General features: G+C 32.5%; 1 protein-coding gene across 4 annotated transcripts in view; it reads right to left on the minus strand.

Moving 5' to 3' along the window:
- Window positions 1–27,059, minus strand: part of LOC118198196 (uncharacterized) — a 156,030-nt gene that overhangs the window by 96,631 nt on the left and 32,340 nt on the right. Inside the window, exons 2-5 of one of the 4 annotated variants that reach the window (XM_085818629.1) lie at window positions 26,392–26,471; window positions 9,761–9,858; window positions 4,765–4,846; window positions 339–489 (exon numbers count right to left, since the gene is read on the minus strand). In XM_085818629.1, coding sequence (XP_085674755.1) covers window positions 339–489; window positions 4,765–4,846; window positions 9,761–9,811 — 284 coding nt within the window. In that variant the 5' untranslated portion in view covers window positions 9,812–9,858; window positions 26,392–26,471. Of the gene's footprint in view, window positions 1–338; window positions 490–4,764; window positions 4,847–9,760; window positions 9,859–26,391; window positions 26,472–27,059 lie in introns of those variants that run through there. The other 3 variants (XM_085818630.1, XM_085818631.1, XM_085818632.1) reach the window with 3 other exon arrangements.

The raw sequence follows: 27,059 nt of genomic DNA on the forward strand, positions 1-27,059 counted from the left end.
TAGCAATGTGCAAAGAATTTTTAAATAAAATGTAATTAAATTTACAATGCAGTACAAAGCAGAACATTTTGAAACAAAAAAGCATAAAAAGCAAGGCAAACCTTTGACATCTACAATGCATTTTGTTATTACATTTTATATTTCAGAAATATTATGGATTTTTCATTAATAATGCTAAAGACTCATTCATATACTGCTTTAATGATATGACAGAATTTAAAAGTAACATTAAATAACTAAATGACAATAAAAACTTCAACTATCAGGTTTATATTCACAAAAAAGAATGAATTCATTAGTACTCAAATAGAACTTCGGTTAGTGAAAGATAAGCCTACGTTTTGGTAGAACAGAAAGCAGAGCCGCTTTTTGAAGTGCTGGTGCTTTCTTCCTTTCCATGATTAACATCCTCCTGAGGAGTTGTAGTTGCTCGATTGTTTTTAAATCTCATAGTTTGTTTTTCTGAGCATGTACAGCACAACCAAGTATCTTAAAAAAAAAAAAAAAAAAAAAAAAAATTCTTTTTTAGTAACACTACTCCCAGAATAATAAATGAAAACCATGAACAGCATAAAATTTAATAAAAAATAATTATTTACTATATGCCATTTAAACAAAACTAATAAAGTAGAAATCATTCAAGATCGCATTACATTTGGCCATTAATTCATATTAACTTAGAATTTCTTCTTTTGATAACCCCTTTAAGGACGTCCTTTTTGCCAGCAATATGATGATAAGAAACACTGCCTAAAAACTGCCTCTATCTATTTTCTGTATTTGATCATGTTTTACTTCATTCATTAATTTTCAGCTCTGGACATTCAAAAAGTAACTATATACCTATTAGTTTCTGGAGGTTCTTTTAAAAGTTTCTAGCAGACAATTCTGACAATATTTCAGACAATGTTTTCAATACAAATAAGGCATGGTTATATTTATCAAGAGTATATCAATGCAAAAGAACTCAGGTTTAGATGTTGGTTTGCCATCAACCCATATACCATACATGGAATTTCTTTTCATAAATAGAAGACTGAAGTTTGGAATGCAATGCCAGAGAAAAGAATAATCAGCCCATTATTCTTCACAATGACAAGAAATTCAGATCATCATTATGAAATAATTTACAAATACACGGGAAAGCTTATGTTAAATTTATCATGCTTGGATTAAATAAGATGACATGGCTATGCATACAGCTGACAGAAATAACAGCAAGAAGTTTTTTAAGACAGAATTATTTCTAGAGATTTGTGGGCATGTTGTTCTGTGTTAACCAACTAAATTTTCACTCCAGGAATTACACAAAAAGTATTTTTTATTGACGAAACTCTTACAGCCTCCAGAACTTCAAACTACTATTCATTATTTCATCAAGAATATTTCACATAAACAACTTTTGAGTCTTCGAAGCAAAAGAAACAAGAGCAGACAAGTCTGGATGTTCATCCGATCATTTTGAATAATTATTTTAATGGCAAGCTGAGGTTAGCTGATGTAGTACTAGTGCATAACAGATGCATGATTATTTTTTAACATGTACTAATTCATCTTTTGTCGTCACATCGCATTTTACATTTAAAAATTGTTTTCTCTAACTGATTTAGAAGATACTCTAGTAGACAAAAGAGAGCTGTATCCCACTTCAGTATTATACAGCAGCAAGATCATCTGTTGAATTAGATGCATAAATTTGTTTTGTGTGATTGTTATATACCAGTTAATGACTAGAATTTCAGACCATGCAAGTTTTCAAAATTTAAAGTAAAGAAACAGTTTCAATAGAAAAAAGTAAACACTTGCTGTTAAGTTAAAATGATTCAGGGAGAGGAAATATATCGATCCACCAAAGATCCATGATTAATAAGTGCAAATATATGAATTTAAATTCAGTGTTAGAAGTTTCTTGTCACTAAAACTTCTCTATATTACTACTCATGACAACTTTCTCCAGAAGAATCTTGATTTCTATGCTCTACTTTTAGCTAGAATTTCCCCCCCCCCCATTTTTATTATGTGCTTTTAGAGACCTTCATAAATATTATTATATAAGAACTAAGCATTTGTAAAATCTCGCTTAAATTCTTTGTTCTTTTGAGCAGAACGATCTTCAATTAGAAAATACAACTCCTGTTAATGTACTAATCAACTCTCTTAATTTCTATATAAAATTTAACTATTTGGCTATAAATTATTAATTAACAATTAATTATTTCTTCTTTTTATTAACAATTAATTATTTCTTCTTTTTATTGGCCTTTTTATCTTGATACTAATTTACCTTCATTAATATTTTAACATGCTATGATGCTGCAGTTTGGCAGTTCTACCACAGGTAATGAAAAATAGGACCAAAAATAGAAATTTCCTACATTAAACCAAAATACAGTAAAACAATACAGTAAGAATTCTGAGATAGTAAACCTTACCTAATTCTGAAGCCATATTAGATGAAACCATGTGATAAGAAGTCATGTTATAAGGAGCTGCCTGCAATTAATACACTATCAGAAGAGTCTGCAGACACAGTGCACAGCACCATCCTTATAGATTTATTTATTTATTTTTTAAAGAATTTTCCACTGAGCTTGATTTGCACCCTCCTTGCTTTTTGATTAACCTGCATCACCCAGACAACCTACATGAAATCTCAATTCTTTGTGTTTGTGTTGTATACTTGATTGCAGTAAATGATAACGCTTTTTATTTGCTTAATTTATTATTAACGCTTTTTATTTGCTTAATTTATTGCAAAACATGCAAGCAATATCTTCTTGAGAAGAGGAAGATTTTCATGAAATACATTCTAAAATAAAGTGATAAACACATACTGGCCACTGATGAAAACTAATCATGAAAAATTATAATAGTTTTACTCTCAGAAAGCTATTGCAGAAGATTTTTCACCTTTTTGTTCTGAATCAAGAGCATGAGGGCAGCTTATTTGTTCACCTAACAATGGTATAACATAAACTTGCAGATCTGCAGACAGCAAATCTGAGAAAGCCCTAGAACTATTAACAAGCAGCAACAAAATTACTATGATTACTACATTTACTATTTTCTTGAACTGCAGCACATTTGGGAAACTTCTCAATGTTTACAACTCACATCATATTTGCAGCTTCACTTGAAAGAATGTGGCAACTAGTTTATATTATTTCTTATCACTATTTTTCATGTTCTGCAGTCATTCAGTCAGTACATATAAAATATCACAGTTATTACAAATGCCAAACGAAAATGAGCCATTTATGGTCAGCTAAAAATACGTGAGCCTTGGTTACCACACATATTTCTCCATTTCAGAAAATTTCATTTATAATCATTGCTTTCTCTCAAGTTGTAAAAATTAAAATCCAGGGAAAATTTGCAGATGGCTTGAACCTCAAGAATATTATTATTATTTTTTAATCCTATGGCTAGACACTATCTGATTAAGCACCTGTTAAAAAGATGGCCAATCAATAATTTAGCCTTCTCATTTAAAAAAGTAATGCCCAGGGTGCATCACACAAAATGGTATTACACCTCCATGCAGGAGAAAAGCCACAAATGATCTTAAAAAGTGAAAAGATTTGTAATCTCACAGCTAAAGCTTTGCATTACTGTAGCAACTGACACAGCAGCATAGTTACAGCATAATATTGCTGTAACTATGGATATTTATATATTCCTATATTTTCATATGGCTCACTTTTAGCAATTTTTTCAGATGAAAAGTAAGTTATTTACCAGGTGCAAGTTGATGGTTTTTCACAAAATTTGTTAGAAAGATTCCCAAACTACCAATATTTATCATAAGTCACATCATATGGAAATCATCGCATCTTATGAAAACATATATCAGCAATTTAAAATGCACGTTATTAAATAGAGAATGCATGATACATTAAAAATAAAACAGTTACATTTTTTATTAAATCTTTTTTTTTTTTTTTCCCTATTCTTCTGAAAAGAGTATACAGGAATATGTTTTTACTTTTAAAAAAAAAAAAAAAAAACAGACAACTGTAGACACAAACATCAGGAATACCGCCTATCTATCAAACACATCTCTTCATTGTTCCCTTTAGATATTTTGGTGCAAAATTTGCTATTCCTGAAAAATTTTACCTCAGTTTCTACTATTGCTAGCAAATTCCAGAACTGCATATTTTAAAATCAAGTTTAAAGGGGGGGGTCTTGATTTGTCTATAAAAATAACAGAAGCTTGGAATACAACAAGAAAGCTATGATAGTGGTGATACTGCTTTACCGAATGATGTGTATAGTTGCCAGAATTGGACACATTTTGAAAATTTGGCAGCCTCTATATAAGGTGGTAATCATAATATGCAAGTACCATTTGTAGTATATTTTACACACGTAGCCAATAATTTATGCTGAACTAGAGGCATTGTTTTATCCCAAAGAGGCAAAAGTGTACACTGTACAAGTGACCACATATGAATATTATTCTCATGTGCTAAAATGACACAGTATTATAAATAATATATTACAACTGGATTTCAATGAATAGAATGTATTTTGCCAAATATTCATTTTGTTATAAAACAATAGAAAAAATTCCTAATTTTACTATGTTTATATATGCATATATTCTCCTTTTATGATGTTGCATATATGGGTGTCTTTTGCTGTCTTTCATATAATACAATGACGATGCAAACATTAAATGAGTTATAAATTTTAAAAGCAAAAAATGCAAAATAATATAGTTGTAAGAAAAGCAAAATTTAGAAATATATTGGTACTCACATTTATTTATTTTTGTACAAGGCTGATGTGTACAACCCATGTGAACAGTATGTTTGCAATTGATGCAAACTATCAGATTCTTCTGAAAAGGTAAAAACAAAATCATATTCAGGAAATAAATGTATTTTTAATAAACAAAACTTCATTTTTAAAATATATCATAAAAAAGGCTTTGAAATATTAATGACCCCCCATTAGCAAATAAATTTTATTCGTACTTTCTGATTATTCACACCCCCACCAAAAAGTTGCCAACTTGTTGGTGACTCTGGAGATTACTGGCAAACTCACTACTGATTTTGGAGAGAAGTGTTTGTTTGAATATCTTAATGTCTATTTCAACAATGCATCCAGTACCACATATTTCCCCACCTTCCCCCACATATGAAATGAGGTTTTTTGTGCTAAAGACACAGCAATCACTTTTTGTTAAAAAAAATTTTTTTAAGGCTATTGCACAAATTTGGCATTGCACACAGCCTCAGCACCCAAATGGTAAAATGGGAAGGAAAAAAGAAGCACAGATAGAATTTTTATTTAAAAAAAAAATAATAAATAAAATAAAAAAAGGCAATTGAACAAATTTGGCATTGCACACAGCCTCAGCACCAGAATGTTAAAATGGGAAGGAAAAAGGAAGTACAGATGGAGGACAAAATAATGTGAACACCTGTGAAAAAGTATGACGTATTTCATACCTGCAGTACAGCCGCGCCACCTGCAACAGAAGTCTGCCACCTAGTAAGCGTGAAGAGGAAGGTATCAGTCTCTCAACAGCAGTCACCTGTGTTGCATGCTTCGATCAAACTGCCCGTGAGAAGTTGAAATGTCAGACCTGTCAGAGTTCTAAAGAGGAATGATAGTTGGAGCACGTTTAAGTGGAGCATCGGTTATGGAAACAGCAAACATTGTGGGGTGTGCAAGGAGTACGGCATTAGCCGTTATGACAGCATACACGAAAGAGTGAAAGACGATGTCTTCAAAGCACAACAGTGGCCGAAAGTCAAAGCTGGCTGATAGGGATAGATGGGTCTTGAAGTGCATAGTAGCCCAAAAGCACAAGCAATTGTTATCCAAGATAACATCCAAAATGAACAGTCATCTCCAGAACCCCATTTCAACAAAAAACTGTCAAAAGGGAACTTCATGCTGCAAACATTTATGGCAGAGTGGCAATTTGTAAACCCTTGGTGAAAGCAACTAATGCTTTCAAGCAATGCCCAATGGTGCAGAGATCATAAAAACTTATCCCTACAGCAGTGGCAACAGGTAATATGGTCAGATGAATCGTCATTCAACCTGTTTCAAACGACCGGATGCATTTATGTCTGGAAAACGCCCAAAGAAGCATTTCATCCTGATTGCCTCTTGCCGACTGTGAAGCAAGGGAGAGGCACCATTATGGTATGGGGTGTGATATCTTGGCGCAGTCTTGGGCCGCTTGTTCTGCATGGGAGGATCACATTCAATCACTATTTAACCTTTTCCCGGGGGCTGGGACATATGTGTCCCATACTAAAGATACAGCAACCGGGGGGGGGGGGGCTCGGGACAGTTTGCCGTTGGTGGCAGGGGTAGGAATTCTAGCACTTGAGGCTTGAATACTATCTTATGACACCTGGGAGAGTGCGTTCTTTTGTGGGATTCTGCTAGTGGATTGGGGAAAATTGTCCATGTTTTAAACACACATGGCTTGTTTGCAAATTCGGTATCTTCCAGGAAATATTTTGTTCAGAAGAGAAAATGAAAAGAAAAGTTTGTTACTTCGATTCTCATGTGTTTGCATTTTCAGGTTTTTTCCTGTACAAATATGGCTTGGAGGTCAAATATCAAAGAAATTTTATTTTCGGAAGCTCGGCTGCTAAAATTCTTCGGAAATTATTTTAAAACCTTGAATGTATTTAAAATTGCATAATTTTTCAGTTATTTCTAATTAAATTCTTTTTAATTTGGTTTCAATTCGAATTTGAAACTGTCTTCGTTTCATTCTTTTCATAAGTGTTTTTATCACTTTATTCCAATTTTTAGTATAAGGCAGTGTAGTAATATAAATGTTTCGGGTAATGAAAATTAATTTTAATGTTATTTCTAAATGACATGCATTCCACGACTACCGCTTACTTGAGTGAAATTTTGGTTTGTTATGTTCTAAATGATAACTAGCGGCCAAGCGAATAATTTTTCTTTAACTCTGATAATTTGACTTCGATTGAAATTCCGATGAACAGATTGACTGCATGAACGTTTCTTGTTCTCTCACATATGTAAAGGGTATATCAGCCAATTTCCTTTGAACGCCTTCCACGAAAGCAATTTTGCTTAGGTAGATAACATTTTATTTAATTTGACAAATATAAATAAAATTATATTCAAAATAAGAAAGCTAAACTTATGAGCGTTTCATAACTATGTTTAGAAACCCTTCCTTTTATGAATCACATTAAAGGCAAAATGAATTTTAATTGTGCGACAAATGAAATACGAAATTTTATTACAGCAGTTATTATGGAACATTTTCCAATTCAAAATTAAAAAAAGTTTCAAAACTTATTACCTTTTGTTATATGATTTGTGTCTATAATGTCATATCTGTATCAATTTGTTCAGAAATTAGATACGTTTGTTTAGGTTAATTAAATATGGGAAAGCACACGAAGGCTGCCTACCTAAAGGAAAGCATGCCTTTGTGGAGAACTTTTAGGAGAAATTGGCTCATATTCACGTTTCACATGGGGGAAACAATGAAAACCAATCATGCGGCCAGCTCGATTGCCTGACGTCGAACCTATGTCTAACTACCAGCATTCAACGGCCTTAACCTCTCAGTAACTTGTAGTGTTCAGAAAGTAATTAATTTTATGTGAGAATTGTGTTTTGGAGGGAATCAACAAGATATTGGAATATTAAGCATGTATACAGGAATTCAGATGTGTACTACTTTTTAGTTCCCTGAATTTAATCCTCAGTGCGAATCTTCATTAATATTCATTAACTCAGTACGAATCTTCATTCCCAGCTTCATTACTTCCATAGAAAGCAACAGTAAATAACTTGAGATCTGAAAATTTCGCATAACAGTTTGATACCTCAAAGGCGATTTTAGCATTCTGAAAATGTAGACCATAAAAAACTGAAGAAATATTTCGCCATTCGACAAAGATGTTTACATTTTGAAATTTCAATGTGTTCCTGTATATGCAATCTTGCATTCAAAGAAAAAATGGAGTAGCAATATAAATCATCGAACAATTGTTCCCTTTCTATTCTAAGGTAAAAGTAGTATCTTATATCTCTAAGTGATAAAACTAAATTTTTGAATACATTAAAACTCAACAAAGATTTTATTTTCTAAAGCTCCAGGGTCTGCATCTGCATTTCTTTCTTGAACCAAAAACTATGAAGCGATTAAATAAATTAAACATCTTATATCCCTGATGTTAAGGCAGATCAACTCTGGGACCGCTATTTTCAATGCCACATGGAAAAAAAATAAACAAAAAAAAAAAATTCTTGACTCGTGCATTGTAAATTTTTCTTAGCACTGGCATTGTTCAATAATAATTTCGTGCAGTACAAACACAGTGAGCAAATTCTATTTCTCCAGGAATGAATATTACCAGAGGTGTAAAAGTATTAACACTCATTTTGGAATCCGAAAATGCTTTTTAAATGGCACTTGTAATAAATAAACTCTATTTAATTTGCTCTTCAACATCAGAATAATAATACTATTAAAAATGAAAATGCATATATTGTTTGAAGGAAATGTTTGAATATATTAAATTACTGAATTTTCAACACGATGACAAGTGAATATATTTAACACTGATTACTTTGCTAGTTTTTTAGTACATAATATAGGTGCAAGTTTAAAAAACTATTTTAATTGTAAAATGAAACACTTTTTAGAACAAAATTTCTAGTTATAGCATACATTTCATTTGAAGGTAAAATAATACTTTTTTTTTCCTTGGGAAAAATATATTCATCTACCTGCAGTGTGAAAGCGATTAGAGTACATCCCGCATTCTAACGCCTTGAGCGTTGGAACTAGATTGAAAGGAAATCCTGAGCGTTTGCCTGCCTGGCGACAAAAGAGCACTAATCACCCACTCATTAAGGACTCGATTTGATAATTTTTCCCCCTTTCCATAACCGCTGAGCCAAGAGCCCCCAGTGAAGGTACACAACTGTTTTTCGAGCCCACGGAAAAAGGTTAAGCATTCTAGCGGATCATGTTGATCCTTTTGTCCAGACTGTATTCTCTGGGGAGCGAACACTTTTCCAAGACGACAACGCCCCTATCCACACTGCTAGGCGTATTCAAGAATGGTTCTAAGAACATGATGATGCAATTGAACATCTCGCTTGTCCACCTTAATCTCCGGACTTGAATATTATTGAACATTTATGGGCATATTTGGAGTCAAACTTCGTTCCAGATTTCCACCTCCATCCGAACTTTCAGAATTAAGAGATTGCTTCGCAGGAGGAATGGTTTAAAAATCCTTTAAATATTGTCCATGACCTTTAGGCATCTATCCCACGTTGCATTCAATCTGTACTTCAGTCAAAGGGTGGTCCAACCCCCTATCAATAAAGATTTTCCATTATTTCACAGATATTCGTATTATTTTGTCCTCCATCTGTATCTGATATTTTTAAGCAAGTCACATCACAATCTATGCATGCCGAAAGCTGAGATTTCACTGAAGATGACAAAAACACTGCAGTATGTGATCCACCGCCGTGTGAAAACCCTGAAATTCCCGCAAGAGAGATCCATATCTGAGCTGAAAAGTCATCTGGCATAGGGGGATGTTATGCTCACACCTAGGATGCCACATAAATATTTTTTGGCGACATGGGTATGTTGCCTCATCAACAGTCTTTCACAGCTTTTTAATGGAAGTGTGGATAATCAAGGTATAGTTTTATTTGAATATTCTGTGTTATTTCTTATGCCATATAGGAACTAAAAGTTTCATTTCCTTACACTTTGGTCCCAGCAGCCACACCTAGCCCAGGTTTTATAATTAATGCACATTTTACAAAGAGTTTCATGCCTTCAAATTCAACCATCTTCACAAAAACCTATAAAAATTTAAAAAAAGCCATAAAAATAATAATATAGAATCTAATTCCATGATTAAATTTTTACACAAAGCCCACCAATGGACTGAATAATTTGGCAAAATTGTTTGTTTCACAAGTGAGAAAAATTAATGTCACAATTAGATGGCATCAGTTTGAACAGCATTCAGTTTTAAATGGAATTGAGGACAGATGTCCAACCTATTTTTGCTATAAAGGCATTTTATAAAAACAATAATTACATTGCCTCCAAACATGAATTTTATTTTAAAAAAGGCAGGAAGTTTCATCAGCCCGTGTTATAAAAAAGTGAGTAAACAAATACAAAATGATCGACTAACAGTTAAGAAGAAAGGCAGCAGTAGTGTTAAAGCTGTTTATACCTCACAGAACTTTGGATTCCGCAAGAGCTCATTTGAACAAATTCTTCACTGGTCAGCTTTTGTGTCTTGCATGCAGATTTACATTTTCATTTATATAAGATTCAAATATCTACGGAACAACAGGAGGAGGATGTTGTTAAAACTTTGGTTTTTAGTCAATAAATATTGGACTATAGAGGAAGGAAAAAAATTCCCAAAAATCTGTTCATGAATGAATCTGGTCGTGGTTAAAGTATATTTTCACCTGACTGGCTAAGTAAAATAAACAAAATTGCTGATAGGATGAAATCAATATTTGAGGAAACAAATTTTATTTGATTACAGCAAATACACAGTGCTTATCTGCTTTAAAAGAGGGATGCTTTCATGGAGGATTTTCCAATAGAAACTGGTTCTTATTCATATCAGACATAAAGAAAATCATCGACATAGCTTGCCCATCCTCCAGGATATAAACCCAAGTTTTTCTCATTCAGCCAGTGATGGATCACTGCAAGTTTTAACCTAATGGTGTAATGTACAGCCTGCTTTTACCATTATGAGTCCTTACTTCTTTGAGGATGAATATGGAAATGAAAAAATATTCTGACCTTTGTTAAGCATACATCACATAATTCCTTCATTTACAAGCTCTTCAAGCAAACAAAAACACTTATTTTCACTTTCAAAAATACAAAACTATAAACTTTACTATTAAAATTACAATGGATATTTTGCAACCATATATTTCAGGACATATCGTTTCCAGAGATGGCAACATCCAATGGCCAGCAAGATCACCTAGGTTAATCCGTATATGATTAACAATGGAGCTATCTTAAAAATGAGGTCAACTCTATATCAATTCTTTATACAATTCAAGAACTAAAGTTGCAAATGTAAAAACAGATCTTAAGAATTTTGGTCAGTGTGTTACACAGGGCTATGTTTCATAGGACCGTATCAGTCAGTAAACTACATAGCATTTTCTCTTTGGCTAAATATGTATGGCATAATGGAAGGCATTTCGTAAATAAGTATTTATGATATATTTTTGGCAGAATGATACACTACGTTTTGTTTATGCAAATATTAATGTATATATTTCCTAACAAATATAAATGTATCATGATCAATGCTTTTCACTCTGTGTTAACATTTAAAAATTGTTCAATTCACTGGTGGACCTGGTATAATAAACATAAAAACAACATAAAAGGGTCGTTCAAGGTTGACCGGGAATTTCATACATAAATAACCGATGAACAGGCGAATCATGATGAAACTTGTGGGTGATGTAATGTATTCATTCCTTCTTGAGTAACTAGTGCTCAGCATGACGTATTTGGCGTAAGCACAGCAGTTGCAGCAAACATGGTGGAAAGCAGTGCGTCTGTGGCTGTGGAGCAGGGGTCTGTAATCAAATTTTTTTTGAAGGAGAAAGTTAAACCAGCTGTGATTTTCAGAAGATTGCAAGCACAGTATAGTGAACAAACGACGTCATGGACGAGAGTGTATAAATGGTGTGAACAGTTTCATGAAGGACGGGAGCTGCTGACATATGAAGCGCATGGACTTATGTGCTCGACTGCAGTCACACCAATGAATATTGCACGTGTTGCACAAATGATTCTTGAGAACCGGTGAGTAACAGTGCGGGATATTGCTGCTGACATGAATATCAGTGTTGGGTTTTGATGAGACGATAATTCACAACCACTTCCGCTTCCGTACAATCTGTGCAAGGTTTGTTCCCTGCCAGCTGACATTTGATCAGATGTGGTCACGCATGACAGTCTGTGAACAGCTTCCAAATTGGTTTCGAGCTGAAGCTGACAAATTGTTGCAATCCATCACCATGTGTGATGAAATATGGTTGCACAATTCAACCCCAGAGACCAAAAGAAGCAGCATAGAATGGTGGCATAAAGGTTCCCCACGGCCCAAGAAAAGCAAAACGTAGCCGTCCGCTGGAAAGATCATGGCAAGTGTCTTCTGGGACATGAACAGTGTTATCCATGTGGATTTTCTGGACAAAGGGTGCACAATTAATGCCCAGTATTACTCCACATTGTTAAGTGGTACTGTACAAAAGTCCATTCGCATAGAAAGACCAGGTATGTTGTCTGGAAATGTCATTCTCCATGACAATGCCTGCCCTCACATGGTCAATGTGACAACAACTCTGGCCGAAATGTGCTGGGAAGTTCTGCCCCATCCCCCTACAGTCCAGATTTAACCCCAGTGATTATCATTTGTTTGCTTCCCTTAAAGACCATATGGGAGGGAAGAAATTCACGACAGATGAAGCACTGCAGAACAATGTCCTCCAGTGGCTACGACAACAACTAAGTTCTTTCTATGCCAAAGGAATCAGGTAGCGGCCACAATGATGGTAAAGGTGCCTCGGTGCACACAGAGAATATTTTGAAAAGCTGACATAGTTTGGTGCTTCTTGTGCTATCTGTTTCCTCTGAAGAAATAAAAGTCCAGGTCAACCTTGAACTACCCTTGTACAAGAAATACACATATAAAAAATATATTCTTTACTATAATTTAAGTTCTACTATGGAATATACAGCAGACATCCAATAATTTTTACAGTGCATCTCCTTTGAAATCATAAGCTGGCATATCATTTTAATAGTAAATGTCTGTAGTTCGAAAAAACTCTCCCCCCCCCAAAAAAAAATCTCAAATGTATATGCTGGGCATCTGTATCTAATTTAATAATACCTATTATAAATATTACAAATTATTAAATGCAAATAAGTTTTCCGGTACTATTCCCTGGTAGCATCTCTTGAAAATGGCTCAATTTCAATTATGAAAATTCGTGAAACATAGCTATCCATATCAAGTAATCAAAGATCATTTAAAAGATCTTTAACACAGCCTGCAGCAACATTGCTAGCAATAATGTAATGCCATCTGTCAAACTCTTCCCATTATGATTTCCATTTTGCTCAAGTGGCAACAATAAAAAAAAAAGCTTCATATAAAATATAAACATTAGATTTTTTTTGTTTTTTCTTTAAAAAAAAGGAAAGAAAGAAAGATACTCGTTATCATTATTTTACTCCTGTTCTCTCATTAATAAATTTATTTAACCCTTTCGCGCCGGGTAGCGCAAACGTGCGCTTATCACGGAGGCCGGCAGTGTCTTACGCGAGCGTCTGTCTAGGGCCGGGAGCTTTTTTGCTACTAAGCCTAAATCCATGAAATTTCCGAAGTATCAACGCATTGTTTAATAATGCTCTATAGAGTATTTAAACGGCTTATGCTTTATAGATATTTTTATACTATATACTTTAATTACTTTATTTCTTGTTTAAATGCATATTTTACACATTTTATTTTTATTACTCACCATTTTATGACTTTTAACATTATACATCTGAAAACTAAATATATTACTTAAAATTCTCTTTTCGTATGAAAAATTTGAAAACAGGGATCTATACATAGTCCTACGTTACATTCCTTGCACTCGTAATAACTCATTTGCCGTTTTGGAGGATTTTTCCAGGAATGTGAACAAACGAAGCATCGTTGTCTCATTTTCTTATCAGTCTCTTCTGAACAAAGTTTTGGAAAATGTCTTTCAGTTAACCTTTCAGAATCAATATCAGAATATCAGAATTTCAGAATCAATATCTGAAATATTTTGCATCATTTCTGCTATTTCATGCTCTGTTAAACATTTTCGACACTTCGACACTGCAACAGTAAAAACAGAAAGAATTCACGTCTAACAAGATCTAATTATTTTCTAAAAACTGAACTGCAAACCGAAATACCCAACGCTTTAGCAAAAATAAAACTTCTCTACTTACAGTAAACAACTACTATGTGCGAATAAAGTGCGATTTAAAGAGACGTCATAAATCATGCCATTCGGAAACATTTATTTCCCCGTTTGATTATATAATCCAAAACTCGTGTATGTGAGTCATGCTTCTCTCATTTCGAGTAAAAGGTCTAATGTACATGTATCTGAAACCATATGGACATACAGTGCCATCTTGTGGCAGAAATTATAGTTTTTCTTACGTTCTAGGAGACTGGCACAAATACGTGACAGTCGGTAGTGAACGGGAAAATGCTCTGGCACGCCTGCGTGTCGGCCGGGAGGTGAGTGTGTTCGTTGCTGGCACGTAGACGTGACAGTCGGCACGAAGGGGTTAAAGAAGTTGGTTCAATTCAGTATTTTATTAATACATTTGTCCTAAATCAACGAACCTATAAATTGGTAACCGTGACGAGAATCCCAAAACAGCATTGGAGAGATTAACAATGTCATGGTAAGTCTAAAAATTCCTATTTGGAAATCTAACCCCAAAATATAGTTTATTCAGATCAAAGCACAATGGTGCAATTAAGACTAATCAACAAAATATGATTATGTAGTCAGTTCGATCGAAGCTGGGACATTGTCACAAATCTCTGATATCCTCATCAAACCACTGGATGATGGCAATTATCTGGCCATTAAGACACTTTTTAAAATTTTTGCTGATTCTGAATCACAGAGAAACTTCTGACTGAATTGGAATTGGGTGACAGGAAGCCATCCCAGCTTCTATGCGAAATGCATGACTTGGCAGCAGAGCAGATGCTGGATGAATTTCTGAAAACCTTGTGGATGCAGCGATTGCCATTTAATATGTGGAGCATTTTTTCTGTAAGCTGAAACAATTTGTTCAAACCATCAACAATGGCTGATAAGATAAGAAAATTAAATCCCAGTCCACCTCAGGTACCGCACATTGTTTAAACACCATCTGATAACAATATTGTCCAAGATTTACAGAAAGATACCAAACTGAGCACTGCAGATAGCAGAAATGAACAGATATAGAGATTCCAGTCCACAAAGATGAAGAGGAACATCGAATTCAAGAAATTGCTTCAAAAATAGTAATGACACTGTTATTTACATCAATGATTTGGTGAGAAAGCTTTCAAGTGCACACAACGATGCAAATATCAGGGCTTGAATGAGAAAAACTGAAACCCCTGCTTTCAATGATGACCAAAAGTCAAGGAGTCAAACTGAGTTTACATATTTGTGACAACACATCAGCAACCCATTTTTTAACTGACACTGGAACAGAAATATCAGTTAGCCCATCATCGTCATCAGAAAAAAAAAAAAAAACTGTGTCAAAGCTTAAGCCGATTGCAGCTAACAGTGCAACGATCAAAATGTATTTTCAAAAACAATTAGAACTGGATTTGAGCCTAAGCAGATATTTCAACTGGCATTTTATAATTCCAGATGTCAAAAACATCTATCATTGAAATAAGACTTTCTTCCACAATTGAACTAATTAATCATCAGTAAAAACTGGAAATTAAGTGATGGAACCACCTCATTGACCACTAAAGGTACTTTATGTAACAATTGCATTACTTATAAATTCATTGTTAAAACCAATATAAAGCCATTTTAAAGAAATTCCTAACTTACTTAATCCCAATATGAAAAATTATAAAATTAAAGAACTTGATGTGCAGCATTTCATTGAAATCAAAGGAAACCCATGCATTCTCTAAAGTCAGAAGACTTTCTTAAGAAAGGTTGATTTATACAAAAAAGGAATTCGATTATATGCTTCGAGAAGGTCTCTGCAGACCATCCAAAATCAGCTAGTCAAGTTCAATGCATCTCAATTTTAAAAAAATCTGGATTAAGCTTTAGATTATGGTAACTTAACGATTTTTTGGTGAAAATTTGGCGACCAACCTGCTAGTTTTTGTTTGGACGCCATTTTGTTTTCACGAAGTAAAGGCACTTTTTTTTTTTTCTTAAACTCAAAATTTTTTCCAACAATCTGCTAGCCGGATTACGCTTATGCTAGAACTTTTATGGAACAAAAGTGCATAATCATGATGAAGATTAGGTGCGAAATTGGGAGAAAGTGCAGAATCGCAAACTGCTTGCCGCGTTTTTAAGAATTGCACATACACGGTATCCATGTACATGTCGACCTATTTTCACTTAAAAAAACATCCCAGAATTGCACAAAAATGGCATTGCGCACACTCTTGACTTTATCCATGTACACTGCTAAAGTCCTAGCTAGTAACCTTTATCGCCTTACCAAAATGTCGCCAAACTACCTGTTACCATATTCTAGAGATCAGCCAAAATCTGATATGCACACATCACTTTCTTGTACGGAATATTAAATGATTCACAATTTTCCTGCATTTCATTTAAACATATTGAATTAAAAGTTAATGAACTCTGAATTAAATCTACTTCCTTGATAGCGTATAAACTACAACAGAATAAATGCAGTCTTTAAAATTCACTACATTTATTTACCATAGCGACACTTCGGCGATAGGTTCACTTAACAGCATTACATCTCATTCATTTTATAACTCAGAGTGCACGAAAATTAGATCATCTGAAGAATTACCACATGTTTCATTCAAATACTATAATAAATCTAAAATGATGTATAAAAGAAATTAAACAAATAAAAAAGAAAGATTTTCACAGATGATTCTGCATCGCTTACCTAATGTGCATACGCTACTAATTAATTCAGTTCTCACAGAGTGTGGCAAGGCAAAAATACAGAAAAATTTAAAATATCTTCATTAAAAATTGAAAAATATAGAAAAACATAAAATACCAAGTACAGTTAAAACAATTAAAAAAGCAGTTTTCACAATTAAAATTACAGTTTCTACATAAAAACAAGCTAATAACTTAAATGATAATTCCCGAATGGCTTAAGAACAATTTAATTTGCAATAATAAAAGAAGACGTTACTTTTTTGTTGCAAAGCTTAGTTTCTCTAGGTTGGCAACAAATCCACTATTCTGCTAAGTTTCAAATGTAAACAAATATGGGTGCTTTGTAAAAACAAATTCAGCTTAGCCACACTTAAAAAACTTTAAAATTGTTAATAAATCCAAAATGATTGCATGCAGGTTAATTAAAGGCATAAAAAACTTAACCGGAAGATAAGAACAACATAATTCAATCATTTTTAAAGCAAAAAAATGCAAAACTTACAAGCTTATAAGAATAAAGAAACTTAGCTCACTGAGCCGAGTAACAGAGTGGATATATATATATATATACATATATATTTATATATATTTATATTCTAACCAAAATGGGCAATTCCAACCAAAATGCGAGGTGCACATCTATATGTTATAGCAGTCCTAGATACAAAATTTCAGTGTTCTGAGGCTACTCGATGCGAGATACATATGTACAGATGCCACTAAAAAATGTCTTCAGAATCCATTTTAAATCAGTTTAATTTTTTTTTCTTTTTTTTAGAAGAAGAATCCTTTATTCTATCCTTGTAAACAGATGTCATGCAAAAACATGTATAAATTGCATTTGATAGCGCTCGAAATGGATATTTTAGTTGAAATATGATACCGAAATTTTTACAAGATTACAATACTTCCTTTTTACTTCGTACAAGGAAGTAAAAATACGGTAACTGGGGGCCATACGGTAATTAGTCATGCATCATAGCAGACCGTAAAATACTATCATTTCTAACGGACCGTACAAACATTCTGCAAGGAAAAAAAAATTTTTTTTCAACCACAGATTGGGTAATGGCCTAACCAACAGATTCCTGCTCACGAAGCTGATATTTCAAAGACCCCATCTTAACTCCTTTTGAACTTTCTGAATTTCTTCATATGACATTTGGTTTAACCAATGCTGCACAAACTTTCCAAAGGTTTATGAACTCCATGCTGAGTGGCCTAGAGTCTGTGTTCTGCTATCTCAATGACATTCGCATTGCTTCTCCAGACATGGAAAAACACATAAAAATACATCTTGAATTAGTTTTCAAAAGGCTCAATAACTATGGACTGATCATAAGCACTGCAAAATGTAAATCTGCTCTGAACAAAGTTGAATTTTTAGGTTATGAAATATCAACGGAAGGAATTAAACCACTTCCATCAAAAATTAATACAATTAAAGAATATCCTAAACCAGAATTCTTCACAATCTTATGCAGACTTTTGGGAGAACTTTTACTATTGCTTCATACCAAACTACAACAATTGTTGACAATCTTGCTTAAAAGAGTAAATAAAAACAGCTGAAAACTTTAATTTGGATCAAAGATGCACAGTATATCACTAATATCAAAAGTGCATTGCACAACTCAACAACAGTTTAATCAGACAGCACAGATCATCTTAGCAACAGATGCATCTGATTCCACCATGGGCACCGCAAGCCATCAACTGTACAGTTAAAAAACAAAGCCTTTTCTCTTGACCCCTAAATACAGCACTTATGATAGAGAATTACTTGCAATCAACCTTGCCATAAAGCATTTTAAACACATTCTAAATGGACAATCATTTACTATCTTCACTGAATATGAATCTATCACCCTTGCCTTACAGCATAATTTAGATAAAGCTTCTTCAAAACAAGTCCTGCAACTGAAATGCATTGCTGAATTCACTATAGACATATGCTACATTTCTGGAGAAGAAATTATTATAGCAGATACACTCTCAAGAAATTAAACTATTAATACTCCAGCTCCAATTGATTATACAGTTATTTCAGAATTGCCATGAGGATGAAGACCTCAAGATTCTTAAATCAAATTCCAGTTTTAAAAAAGTATGAATTCCTATTTTGGATAGTAATAAGAAAATTTACTGTGATATCTCCTCCAATTTTAACCAGCCATACATTCCTAAAGAATTTCACGAAAAAATACTTTTTTCTATACATAACTTATCCTATCTTGGAATTTGTGCAACAATGAAGCAGGTGACAAAAAGATTTATCAGAATTTGTACACACTTCGCACGTGAAATTCAAGTATTTTGGACCTTTTAATGAAAAAAATTAAAGGACCTATCCAGCAAATAGGAACTGAATAAACTAAAGCAATTATCTATACCCAAACTTCACTTTGTAATTTTTAAGGAGGGTACATTATTATTAAATATAATCTAATATTTAACTTAATTATACAACAAATTCAAGAATAAAATTAATAAATTTTTAAGTAATTAGCATTAAATTTTAAATTTCTTGAAACATTTACATTTTACACGTATAATAGTCCCACATATTTTAAAGAATTTTTTTTTATTTAAATTGCACTAACAGCTTTACATCAATTTTTTCTTTTATGCTTCATTTCGTCACGGATTCGCTTAGTCCAGAGATATATGCAAATTTTATATCAAGTGGCAAAAGTTAAACTGTGAAGTAAAATAATAATAAGCATGATCATAATAGGAGCTTGACTTGTTCAGAGATAAAGTACCTCTGATCAGAACAGACAAGAATGCCCAACATTGGTAAGTGTTGAAAAGTCAGTTGTACTTTGTCTGACCCAGTTTAGTGTTTTAGTTTCAGGCAGATTTACTGAAGTTGTAACCCAGTTAATTTAATATAGTATTTAATATACAGTTCCAATATGCCACTGAAATATGAGAGATGATACATTGTGTTATTTTTGACTTATTAGATAGGAATAAATTTTTGCGTTAATTTTTACATTCTTGTGTTGTATCTTGAGTACATAATAATGATTAAGGGAAGAAGATAACTTGTAGAGATAATTTCTAAGGGTGAGCAGTTAGTTATAAATAATTAAATTATGTAGTTAGATACACTTAGCCATGTCATATTTACATGGTTACAATTTGTTTTTATTTCTAAAAAATATCGATTAAAAAAGCACCAAGAACATTTAGCTAATTTACATTGATTTCCTGCTCTTTAATTTCTTTTCTCTAAGTTTATTTATTTATTTTTTTTTTTTTTCAATAAACAAATTAATGTTCTCACTAGTCTCTGATTCATCTCCTAATTTGTTAATGTTTCAACGATGTGCCTATGAAGAATAATTTTCTCTCTCTTTATAAAACCAATTTCTTTTTCAATGAATTTACTCTTCCTTTTTGAGTTTTCAAATTTTAAAGCTCTTTGTTATTTTAAAGAGCTGCTTGTATTTAGAATGTATAGAAGAAACTGCTAATTTTATTTCTTTAATAATATGAGTAATGAAATTAAATATGAAATGATATAAGGTCAAGACTAGCCAGTGTGGCAGAATTTTTAGAATTTAGGGTAGGCACTGAGGTATGTATGACCTACTGAGACATATACGATGAATCTTTTAATCAACTAGGGGTTTTCAATTTCTTTGCTTCCTTTGATTTCTCTGATATAAAGACAAATGATATTAATTTTAAAATATTTACAGCAGCCTTTTCTTATTTTTTCTAAGAGGTGTTTCAGAAACTGTATTTCAACATTTATTATCTTGTTTATTTTTCAGAATCAAAATATTTAAGTCGCCAAAATAGAAAGTAATGTCGCTTTAAAATATGGCAGGAGAAATCAAAATTTTTCATTTTAATGTTATTTCTGCTGTTAGTGTTGCCTTGTCCATATTACATGGAACAATGTTTGCCAGAGCCTACTCTAAAGAGAGGTTGGACTTCTATTCCATTTTAAAGACCAACAATTGTTTCCAAAAAAAAACCTAAGGACGTTTAAGGGCTGTATGACCCTGTTCATTTGATCTGGCATAAATAATGATTGTCAATTGTGGACTGCAGCATGCTTGGCCTTCCAACGAGCTGAAGTTCAAAAACATACCCCTGTTTCAGCTGCTGAATTCAAAGTGCTACAAGCAGCTTAACATCAATATTATTTGCCATCTTGCAAAGGTTTTTAGGTATCTGCTTACTATCATCGATAGATTCACTCAGTGTATCAAAGCTGTTCCTTTGGAAGACCAAACTGATGATTCCATTGCAAATGCCCTTGTTGCGATTTAGATTTCCCAATTTGGAATACCAGAGGAGATAACATCTGACCAAGGCATACAGTTTGTAAGCCTTCCAATCCTTGAGCAAATACTTAGGTTTCAAAACTAACGCCACCAAAACTCATCACCAGCAATCTAATGGCTTAATCGAATGCAACATCAAAATTTGAAAGGCAATCAGAAATCCCACCTTTAAACGTCAAATTCTTGGACTGATGTTCTGCCTTTAGATCTTCTTGGTATTCAATCTGCCATTAAAGAAGATTTGCAATGTTCTTCTGCTGATGGCACACCAATCTGTTTGCTTGGAAACTTTTTCAGTAAATCCCCAACTGCTAAGCATTCAGTTTTTATACAAAAATTGCACAGCCACATCCAAAATCTAAAACCAACTCCAAAAACCAGTCAAGAAAAAACAAGTTTTCATACACAAGGACTTGGTAAATTGTTCACATGTGCTTTTCTTTAATAACATAATTTCATCGTCTCTTCAACCAACCTGTGCTTTTCTTTAATAACATAATTTCATCGTTTCTTCAACCAACCTATCTTAGACCATATTTAATTAACACAACATTTTGATAAATTTTTCAAAGCAATAGTTTCAGGCAAAATTTAAAGAATATCGATAGAGAGACTGCAGCCATGTTTCAAACTCGAAGACAAAGTAGCAATAAATCTTCAAACACGTGAAGCTGTTGATCCCAAAATCTCACAGCCACTTCATAGTAACAGTGATCCTTCCAAAGACGGTCCAAAGGTGAAATTTCCTGCATATCTGAAAGATTATAAGGTATAACACTTTTACTGGTAAGGGGATTATGGGGACATTGCTTACAATACTAAACGTCATCTGTCAAACACTTGGCGTTGCGATTTTCTTTTTGCTCAAGCATCAATAGTAAAAAAGTTAAATATAAAAAATAAACATTTGAATTTATTTTCAAAATAATCTGATGTGTACACCACGACTTCCTTGTACGGAATATTAAATTATACACATTTTTTCTTGCACTTTATTTAAACTTATTACATTGAATTAAACCTACTTCGCTGACAGCGCATAAACCACAATAGAATAAATGCATTCTTTAAAATTCACTTTGTTTACCATAGCGACACTCTGGCGCTAGGTTTACTTAACAGTAGTATATTTCGTTTATATTATAACTCTGAATGCACAAAATTTATATCATTTAAAGAATTATCTAATTGTTGCCACGTGTTCTATTCAAATACTATAATAAAACTAGAACTATGTATAAAAGAAATTAAGCAAACAAAACAAAAAAGAAAGTTTTTCACAGACGATTGAGTATTTCTCATTCAATTAATTCAGTTCTCACTTCGCGACAAGGCAAGAATACATAAAAACTCAAAATATCCGTATTAAAAATTACAAAGTAAATCTTAAACGCTTATTTCCTCGAAAAAATTCAAGAAAGGATTAGGCATGATTTAATTGGCAATAATAAATGAATGCGTTATCTTTGTTGTTGCGAAGCTAAGTTTCTCCAGATTGGCAACAAATCCACTAGTCTCCTGTTTCAAATGTAAACATCAATGGCCGCCATCAAATTAGGATTAGCGGCACTTAAACAATTTTAAAATTGTTGATAATTCTAAAAATATTGCATACAGATTTACTAAAGGCATAAAAACCTTAACCGGAAGATAAAGAAAACATAATGCAATTATTTTTAAAGCAAAAAATGTACAATTTACAAACATATAAGAGTAAAGAAACTGAGATCACTGAGCCGGGTAATAGAGCGGATATATATATAAATATATTTATATACGTTTGGTGCGGCCGATTGAAACCAAAATACGAGGTGCACATCTACATGTTATAGTAGTCTTATATACAAAACGTTCTGAGGCTACTCGTTTTTGAGTTATGCGAGATACGTACGTTCATACGCACGTACGTATATACGCCACGAAAAATTCTCTTCAGAATTCATTTTAAAGCAGTTTTTTAGTTTTTTTTTTTTTTTTTTTGGAGGAAAAGAGTCTTTTATTCTGTCCTTATGTACAGATATCACGCAAAAACATCGTTAAATTGCATTCGAAAGCGGTCAAAGTGGATATTTTCGTTGAAATATGCTGCCTGAAGCTTTTCGCGATTACAATACTTCCCTTTTACTTCGTACAAAGAAGTAAAAAGAAACTAATTATCATCTGTTTTACTCCTGTTCCCCCATTTATAAATTTATTTACAGAAATTTGTTCTCTAGAGTATATTGCTAATACATTTGTGCTGAATCAACAAACCTATATGGCCTATAGTTCTGTGATTTTGCTTTTGTGACAAGTAATGTCAATCATTTAAATGGATAAAGAAATTTCTGAATACACATATTAGAGATATTTAAAAAATTTCAAATCATAAAATATACACATTTAAAATATTTTTTAAAATAAATGAAGGGAAGCATATACAGATATACATTTGAAGACTAATCAAATCAAGTTTAATAAATACAGTACTATCCACAACACAAACCTGCATATCTAAATGCATACAGAATATAATGCATATAGACACATTTTAATGTTTTTTACATGAATATGATTTCATACAAATGCATATACAGCAAAAGAAACAGAAACAATGATTAACAGACAAACTATTTGGCATAACATATTGAAAGTTGGGTAAGGGTTGCTGGGGCTTCTGGCAAAAAGTTGCTACATTTTTTCCTATCTAGCATCTAAAAGAGATAAAGCTGCTATATTACCAAATATGTACTAATTCATTTTCCATGAGATTACTGGCTCTCATATTTTTCTTATTGGCTCATTATTTGTTGGCAGTTGATGGTTCAAGCATCTTTTTTCGGCCTATTTCAAGTTCTGCACAAGCTGCTCTCATCATGTTAAAATAAAAATCTGAAGATTTCAATGTATTAGCAATTCAAGAAGCACATGCGATTTTTCTCTTTCAATCAAAAGAAATCACAGGAACACATTTTATCTGAATAAATATTAAATATGCTAGTATATCTCTTCCAAACGAAATGAAAAGTTCAATATCTAACTTCAAAAAATAAAACTTATCTTAATTTGGGGGTTCTTATATCCCTTTTCTTATGGCATGCAAATTAAATTACTGCTGGATAAAACAGCTAACCTCTATTCAATGATGCAAAGAATAATGAAAATAATATGCAATTAACTGGAACAATTACTTACATAAAACCTGTAACAGAGTCACATCTCCAAATTTAAAGGGAAAAAAATGAGGCCCCCCCCCAAATATTTTTGAAATGGATGAATTCTTTTTCTCAAGCCAACTTAGAATGCAGGATAAATTTTTCTATGGCAGGAAATTTTGGTAGTGAAAGGCGGAAATTTTTTTTAAAACAAAAATGGCAAAACATTGATGGAAGCAATCAAACAACATATTAGCACAAGTAACATTATATACTCAATATGCTGGAACAGATAAGAAACTACAGAATTAGAAACAATAGGTTTTACCATTTTATAATAATATAAACCACTAGTATAATTTCATGGATCCAGTTACCAGTGTTCATACATAAAACACCAAACACTTTGGGGATCATTGAAACAGAGAAATAAATGTCATTAGGGCATTGCAGATCAGCGTTATCACTTTATAGTTTGCTGAATGTTACAGAAAGAGCAAGAGAAACAAAGATCTGTTTGAAGCAATTCCATCTATAACAGCAGATTTGCAGTTATAAATTTATCAATAACTGTCATGAAGCAAAAATGAAACTGTATGTAAGATATACAAATGTCATCCTTTAACTAACTAGTTTATTATTTTTAAATGACCAAACACCCTGCAAATTTTCAGATAATGCAAACTGAAATTCATTTTGATGCATGTTGTCTCTTCAAATATATAAGAAACTTTTTTCTTTTAGACCCAAATCATATACAGTCACATTTAAAGTAACATGCAACTACTAAATTAACAGTATTCCTCTACCCAAAACTTGAAACCAGTCACTTATTCTATCAGTCTGTTTCAGCGTTAAGCAGAGTATAGTGACATCTGGATTTAACTCAACTCGCTGTAATAATTAGTTATACAGTCAAAAGTCGTTAATTCGGACACCCATAATCCGGAATGATCTATAATCCTGACCTCAAAGCTACAAACTTCCTGCGCATGCGTCAGTTTGACCGCTGCAAACATGCGTGTGCGCATGCACGTAATACGTTTACGCTTGCGCGTTTAATGTATAACAGACGGTATACGCTAAGCTAAAATTATCTAATTCAGTTAATGTTGCAAATTGTGTTGTTCCTGAATCTTCGAATTGGATCCGGCTTATTATTGTTATTTATTATTTTTTGCAGACTGTTAGAGCAATTTTATAAAAGTAAGCTTGAACTTTCGGTTATGTCAAATAGAATTTCCGATATATATTTACTAATATGTAAAGGATCTACAAAGCGAAAGTATGTTTAGAAGTCGATTAAACAAAAAGTGGAATAGCTGCAAAAAATGGATAAAGGCATATCCTTCGTTTCTCAAACCATTCCGAAATCTGTTTATCAATTTCACGCTGCTCTGCGGCTCAGGGGGAAGGGGGAAACACCGCGGCGCACAATGAATTGGAAGTTGATCTGTCAGCACTATCCTTATATTTAGGGCAGATGTTTTTATTTTATTTCGCTTATAATTCCTTACTAAATGTAGTATTTCATCTCGATGTATTCCGTCTTTGATATGATTTAAATCAAATTCCTCGTCATTATAATTTGCTTCCAATAAAGAAGAAAGTGATACAGAGGTTATTGAAAATGAAAAAATTTCGATTGACAAAGTCGGTATTCTCGACACAGCAATTATAGGACTTTAACAGCGGAACTTTGTAACTGAAGAAGAAATTATGTCTGTTTATAGAATTAAAGAGAAAGTATTATCACATGAAATGAAGCAAAACTTAAACAACTTACATTGAAAGAAATGTTTAATAAAGTAAACAAATAAATATTAAGCTTTTTTTTTTTTTTAATTTTGATACCCTTTAGATCATAATTGTTCTTTATTTCATAAATTACGGTTTCATATTTTTAATTTTATAATTTCTGCATGCCATCTTACCAGATTTAAACTGATGATCTATAATCCGAAAAAATCGATAATCTGGAATTCCCGAAGTCCCGACAAGTCCGGATTAACGACTTTTGACTGTAGTAGTTAGTGAAGTATAATAGTAGTTAGCAAAGAGTCAATAACAAAAATAAATAAATCTGGTTTCTAATTCATCTATATTTCTTATTTATCCACTCTGAGTTTTTCAAAAAATAAAAGCTATACTAATTGTAAAAGGTTAAAATATACAATGTATTTGTTAACTTTACTTACTTTGACCAAGAAAAGTTTGTCTGAAACTAAAGTAATTCTATTGAAGTGCAGATGCAAGCCTAGAAGAACTCTTTGCTTTCCTGAAAGAGAAGAAAAAATTAATTGTAATTTTAAATAATTATTATTTACTACTAATTTTTCACTATACAAATTATAAATTTGCTGGATAGAAATATCAGTTATATGAGAAGGTATTATTAACACTGAATAAAAAGCATATTTTCTGAAAAAGAATGTTGAATTCTGAAATATTGCATTACAGAATTCTCAAAAGCATAAAACAGCTGTCGAAGTATGAAATATTATTGAACTAGCTATGTCATATAGATAATGTCAGAAATGTGAACTTTTCTAGAAACTGTCAGACTGTAAAAATATGAAACTTAATTAAGTTCAACTGAATTTCTTCTAACATTTAGAAGTATTTAACAGATCAGATTATCTAAAATTCTAAAGATGTTGGTATTTTATAACAAAACAAAATTTTTTACATCTCTTAACAGAATTAAAATATTCTACATCTTGCTCTTACAGCTACTCTGTTATAATTCATTATTATTATTACAAAAATGAAGAAATAAATTTAACCTGAAATAAGAATTATTTTCTCTTGCACTATAAATAATTTTCTTTAAAAAATAATATGAAACTATGTTAATGAAATATAA

Source organism: Stegodyphus dumicola, chromosome 6 (genome assembly GCF_044657685.1).
Source record: "Stegodyphus dumicola isolate Sdum_Otavi_A_Nest chromosome 6, ASM4465768v1".
NCBI classification, from domain to species: Eukaryota; Metazoa; Arthropoda; class Arachnida; order Araneae; family Eresidae; genus Stegodyphus; species Stegodyphus dumicola.